Here is a 6,178-nt window from a genome sequence, read left to right as displayed (position 1 = left end):
AAAAATTAAGAACGCATTTAAGAACATTTTAGGCTGAAAATTGCTAAAAAAAATAAGCACATCCAGGCTCAGCCAAATTTTAGGTGTTCTAATAAAAAAAAACGTGTATCTAAAGTCCATTCGCTTTAAGTGCGGACTAATGTCGTTTGGCTTCCCATTTTCCAACCAATGTTTCAAATATAACAAATTGTATACTGCTAAAAATACAATTCAAAGCACTATGAATTTTGAGATGAATTATTCTAAACATGAGAAAGTGAAGATGAAAAAGGAAAAAAAAAACCTTGACTGCTGTAGTGCTAGAAACTCCATTGCTGATGCTGAAGTACTTTGAAGCCTCTTGATTTCAAATGTACAATACACCGTTTAGGAGTCTCGCTATCTTCACGGTACTCCATTGCAGAGGCCGGTAAAAATGGTAGGTAAAAATGTGCACTTTAGTAGTACTGTGAAAGGTTGTGAATTTGCAAACATTGTGAATTTTTTTCTCTCCTTTAAAGATAATGATTTAGATATTTGAACATGATATCAATGATAATTTTATAAGTCTCTCCTGAAAATTTCACAAAAATTCATCAAGAGGAAAAGAAGTTATGATTAAAAGGAGTTCTTTACCTACCGTTTTTCTGCTATGTTTCCTTATGAGAACCAGATGTTTACCTACCGTTTTTTACGGAGGAGAGTGAATTTTCCGTGGTCGCTAAAATCAAAACAATGGAAAATTGGATTGACGCGTGCGCAGTCGACACTCCTAAACGGTGTATTATCATAGCGGCTGTAACTTTGGAACAAGTAACTTTAAGAGAAAGTTAAATTAATTTTCTGAAATTTGCCTTTACCGGTGAAATGGATCTCCTACTCCTGCTCTACCCATCAAATGCAAGCAACCTTTAATATACAAACCCAATGCCTATCCGCTTGCGCCACTGAGACACGACAGAACTTTGTCATTCACAAATAATTACAGTGTGTAATGTACAGACCTTAATTAAAAAAAACCTACCGGTGCCTACGAGATCCTAAGTTGAGTCTCAGGATAGGAGTTCCCCTAAAAAGGCCTTGGACCTTATATTGTGACCTTTTCGCCACATTTTGGTTATTTTGGTCTAAAATTGACCATATATAACATCTTCTGCGTGAATTATCTTGACTTAGGTAATGAAATCGGCTATACCCGTTTAAAAGTCTTCTATATAGTTTTTCGAGAGCTTTCGAATGGTATACTTGATAATGTCTGAAAATGAGTTTGAAATTTTCAAAATAATTTGCCCTTAGGGTTTTGCCTGGGGAAAAAAGAAATGTCCCAAAAAAAGGATGTTCCACCAGTGGGATTTTAGGGGAATTTTTCCTGAGGCATAACCATCCTATAGAGAAGGTCTGGAGAAAGTTTCAGCTGGATCTTATTTTTTTCCCTTAAATTATGCTAGACAACCCCACTATTAGTATGATCTAACTTTGCACGATCGCGTGATCGTATATCAAGCAAACTTCAAGACAAAACTATTAATGATCTTGTTTAAATGGTAAAAGAATACTTTTTCAGTGAGCAGACAGCCATGAAGTGTGTACATCAATGTGAATTCGTTGTACAGCGTGTCCGGAAAAAAGGTATCGAGTTCGAACATGATTCTGAGTAGAAGGTTGTTGGTTGTTACGTGTAAGAAATTATATACCAACAGAATAATTGTTTTTGCAACAGTCATTGTGATTAAAAAGAATTAACTTTCTTTACAATTTTCACGACGTTAAGTGAGAAAAACACTTTTAATACAACGCAAATATGAAAAATTCAATACACGTTTTTTTTTATAAGAACAAACTTTATAAGAACATAAGGCTTCGAGGCCCAACAATTTAAGAACATTCTAAGAACATTCTAAGGCTTTGGAGACTTAAAAACATGCATTTTCTTAAGAAATTACATCAAAATGCTCAAAAAATGCTGAAAATAAGAGCATTTTAAGAACATTTTTAGGCTTCAAATCCAAAAAACTAAGAACATCCGAAGGGTCCGAAAATTTTTGACGTTCTTATAAAAAAAAAACGTGTATTATATGATCTTAGGGGTTTTTTAATTGCCTTAATTTAGGGTTAGAAAGTCGAGTTTTAACTGTGGAGTTTTAATATGAGACTTAACACTTAGCTTAGCCAATTTGTCATCAGAATATCAGATAAAATCGAATTAAAATCAGTAGTGAAACAACACCGGGTTAAACAACAAATGAAGGATGCTCAATATGAGCAAAACAATGCGTCTAACATTTTGAACAAAATATCTCGTAGGTTATTGCGAAAAAACCGACAAAGTGAGCACAATGAGAATTTCGCGATTATTATTTGAAATTTTTTATGTTTGTTTGATTTCTTTGGTCAATAGCTTGCATCAAAATGGAGACATTGCAGAAGTATTACAATCCAAAGACATCTTGGAAACCACTTTCTTCAGGTTTAATTTTAGCACCTCAAAACTTTTAGAAGTGGACACGAAATATGAGAAATTAGGAATAGAATACTGCGGTGAGTTGACGAACGAGCGTCTGCAAGAAATATTTGAAAAAGCTTCACAAGGACAGAATGTAACATTGTTGGTACTGGGAGGATCAAGTACTATTGGTGCTGATTTGGGGGCTGGCAGTAAAACACAAACATATCATATGGCTTTCTCTTCTTGGTGGAATGAGAACATATTCCCGGTCACGGGCAGCTTTCTGCATAAAAAAGTCATCGCTATAGGAGGAGTGGGTTCAGCATACATGAGTTACTGCTGGAAAATATACCTCGATAACAAAAAAGCTTTCGACATTGTTTTTTGGGAATTCTTCATGAATGACTTTTACTTCGATGACTACAGTCGCATACTGGATAACTTCTTCAAAAGTATTCTCCAATACAGCACATCTACTCCAGCATTTATACTGGTGAAATTTTCTCCCAACACCATTTTCCAAGGAGAGCAATTGACTTGCTTAGTGACAAGCGAATTCTTCAATGCGAAAGATAAAGTTGTGCGACAAAAAAGTCGACAGTATCAGATCAGTGTCGCTAGTATGCAAGAAATCATCTGCAGAAATGTACAACAATACAATCGGATTTTATTGAAAAAAGACTACTTCGTACATATTCACCCTTCCCATAAAGCTCATGCGCAGATTGGTTTTACATTAATCAATTATATCCGAAATATTTTCATAACTTTCCTTAAAAGCCCAAATAGAACAAGACAGTATAAACATTTTCCATCTTCCCAGTCCGAGAATAACGCTCAATGCTTTACTGGATTGCTGCCGTTCGCAAATGCATTAAGAAAAACGATATACGATATCCCTTTGTTATGGTCTCGTGGATACCGGCGACGCTCTAAATGTAAATGGGATCAGTCCATTGCAGAGAGGACGGACATTCGTGGTGGTTATGTCGCAAAAGAAGCGCAATCAGAAATAATCTTTCAACTTCCTTTAAATATTGTTTACAAAGTTAGTAATGTTTACCTGGTCATTTCTCACCAAAGTTCACCTAATAGCTTTTATATTGACGTTATTGTTCGATCGATCTACGGTGATTTTGCATCATCTCTTGATTGTTCACAACTTCTTCACCCAGCCACCAGTGTGCAAAGGATAGCTTCTAATGTTCTCGGTACCTGTAATATTGAAGTGTATGACCCAACTGGTAAATGTTTAATCAATGCCATCGTTTTGGAGGAGGACGATTTGACCTCAACAAGGAATAAAGTGTAGATAAATAAAATATCTTTAAATTTTGCGCATTACTGTACATTGTATTGCATTGCATTGCATTGCATTGTTTCTTTATTTCACCTTGGTTTAAAAGAACAGCTAGGGTTAAAATAATAAACACCAACCCCTTATAGTTTTTTAATCACTGCATAACCTGCAGCTGCAAGGAATTTCATAGGCGTTTTAGCGTTCCGCATTTTATCAATTTTGAAGCGTGGCTTAAGATGGTAGATTTTTGTATTCCTCTTCACACGTCGTTCAAAGCTTCTTCAGTCACTTGCAACTTTACTAGCAACAATAGTCCAAAAATCTTTAGCCTTTAACGTGTTAGTGTTTTTGCATGTTCAAGTATTGTGTCTAGAGTTTAATATATTTTGATGTTTTATGTATTAACATAGAATTTGACAGATTCAAAGATTTTCTATCTGAACTTTAAGTACCCTTTCAAAAAGAAAGATTTGATACGACAGCTTCAAAACAGCAGTTTTACATGCGGGTGTTGTGTTTTTCGGTATGTACAATATCTATGTTCAAGGTCAAGTTTCAACAAGGGGTTTTTTAAGTATAGATGGTTTTTCCGGAGTGTTTTATGTTTATTCGCGTTTTAAGTTTTCGTGTTTCATGTATATAAGTTTACAAAGTTTTCAGCTCTTCTTTTCGATCCCCCACGGTTTCTCTCTAGCAGTTCCATTTTCAGAGACAGTTGGAGCACCCAAATTGGCGAACGGGGCTAGTGCAGTTTTCATCCGAGGGGATCAAAACGGAGAAAATAGGTACGAAAAGTATTTTATGGTTAGGATTAGGATTAGGGTTAGGATTAGGAATAGGATTAGGATTAGGGTTAGTAATAGGATTAGGTGTAGGACTAGAATTAGGACTAAAACTAGGGTAATTAATATTAGGATTTTTATTTTCATTAGGATGTATATTTTATGTTTTTCGACTCTAGGCTTTGGTACGGCTCCTACTACATGAAAGATATCAATCTGTCTCGAAATCGAGATTTCTAGTTGTTCTTTTTTGTTTTGTGTCTCAGGCCTATAATTTCGGAGAATTAGTAAATAAATGAATTTATTTTCGGTTCGCAGATAAGAAAATAAGAGCTCTAGATTGCTTGAAAATGCACTCAATTGTGACAATTATGACAAATTAATAAAGAAAAACTTTGCATTTTGCAAAATAACCATTTTTGAAAAAATCATTGGGGAGGGGGCATAGCCGTTTTGGGGGCCGTCTCCGTTTTGAGGGCCATACCATATACTGTAGGGATTAAAGTCTATTCACGATAAGTGTACACTAAACTTTGCTTTGCTTGTTATTTCTCAACCAATGCTTCAATCTTAAAAAGTTTGGTATCATTGGGAAGGTAGGCGAAGGAGCTTATTAATCAACTGTTAGTTTTTTCTGTGAAATTTGAAAAGAACATGGAGAAAAATGAAGAAGAAAAAATTCAACTTTTTATAGATAGGTTGTAAACGGTATTTTTACATCAAAGCTTGCCGATTTCAAAAATATATACTTTTACTAGGAAATATAATTGAGTTTTCCCAGATGTTTGAATTAAGAATCAAGCATAGTAATTCAACTTTAACGATATTTCAGGTGTTTTTGACACCGGGGTAATTTTATTTTGACCAATTAGCCTCCGTCTCGGAAGAGGACTGGGCCCGAATTTGCGGACGTTTTCACAGTTTCACTTTCGTTTTCGGCTATACGACAGCGTTTTCAAGCAGAAAGCAGGGGAAATCTGTGAAATTATGGCAGGGAATGCTAACCTATTTTTCCAGAGTTTCTCAAGATTGGAGCAAGATTATTGTTCTAGAAAGTTCATAAAGGCCTAATAGTTTCAGATTAGTATGATTTCATCAGAAAAAAACATTTACACCAAAGCTCCTTATTGATATGTGAAGGCTACCAAAAATAGCAATGTCCTCCATCAGAACAACTTTAACCTAAGGGACAAGGACAGTCAAGAAGTCTACTTTGTTGAAAATTTGCACAAAATACTTAGAGAAAATGGTACTATGGAAGCCCATTTTATACTCCTAAATGATAGTTGAAAGATCAGCAGTTGAGAGGGTTGATTAAAATAGAACTCAAAGCACACAATAAAGTATACATGTACGAAAGAACTGGCATGTTGTTTGCTTTGTTTTGGTGTTTAAAAATATGTACTTATCAGTCCTAAAAAAATACAAATTCGAATATAATGAGGGCAATGAGTCTGGTTAAATGTTACTATATTTACAAGAAAGGATTACTGAAAAAATACTACTGTATGTACTACTGATGAACTAAACTCAAAAACTAAAACTTTACCATAAATTTACATTACGACAATTTAAAAATCTATCTTTAATAGCAACAAAGAAAAAAACATGGCTCAAAGTTTTAAAAACAGAGCTAGTCAGAGCTTCAATTCAGTAGGTATAGAGCTTTCA

General features: G+C 34.8%; 2 protein-coding genes across 2 annotated transcripts in view; one reads left to right on the top strand and one right to left on the bottom strand.

Annotated features, from left to right (window-relative positions):
- Window positions 1–6,178, bottom strand: part of LOC136810403 (uncharacterized) — a 277,730-nt gene that overhangs the window by 85,237 nt on the left and 186,315 nt on the right. The gene's annotated exons all lie outside the window — the stretch shown is intronic.
- LOC136810396 (uncharacterized) lies at window positions 2,306–4,105 on the top strand. Its single transcript, XM_067066948.1, has one exon. It carries the CDS (start codon window positions 2,316–2,318, stop codon window positions 3,735–3,737), a length of 1,422 nt encoding a protein of 473 aa, XP_066923049.1. The 5' UTR covers window positions 2,306–2,315; the 3' UTR covers window positions 3,738–4,105.

The sequence above is a fragment of the Clytia hemisphaerica genome, unplaced genomic scaffold, assembly GCF_902728285.1.
Source record: "Clytia hemisphaerica strain Z4C2 unplaced genomic scaffold, Clytia hemisphaerica genome assembly, whole genome shotgun sequence".
Classification (NCBI taxonomy): domain Eukaryota; kingdom Metazoa; phylum Cnidaria; class Hydrozoa; order Leptothecata; family Clytiidae; genus Clytia; species Clytia hemisphaerica.
The sequence above is the reverse complement of the archived record's forward strand: the minus strand, read 5'-3'. Positions and strand labels throughout refer to the sequence as shown.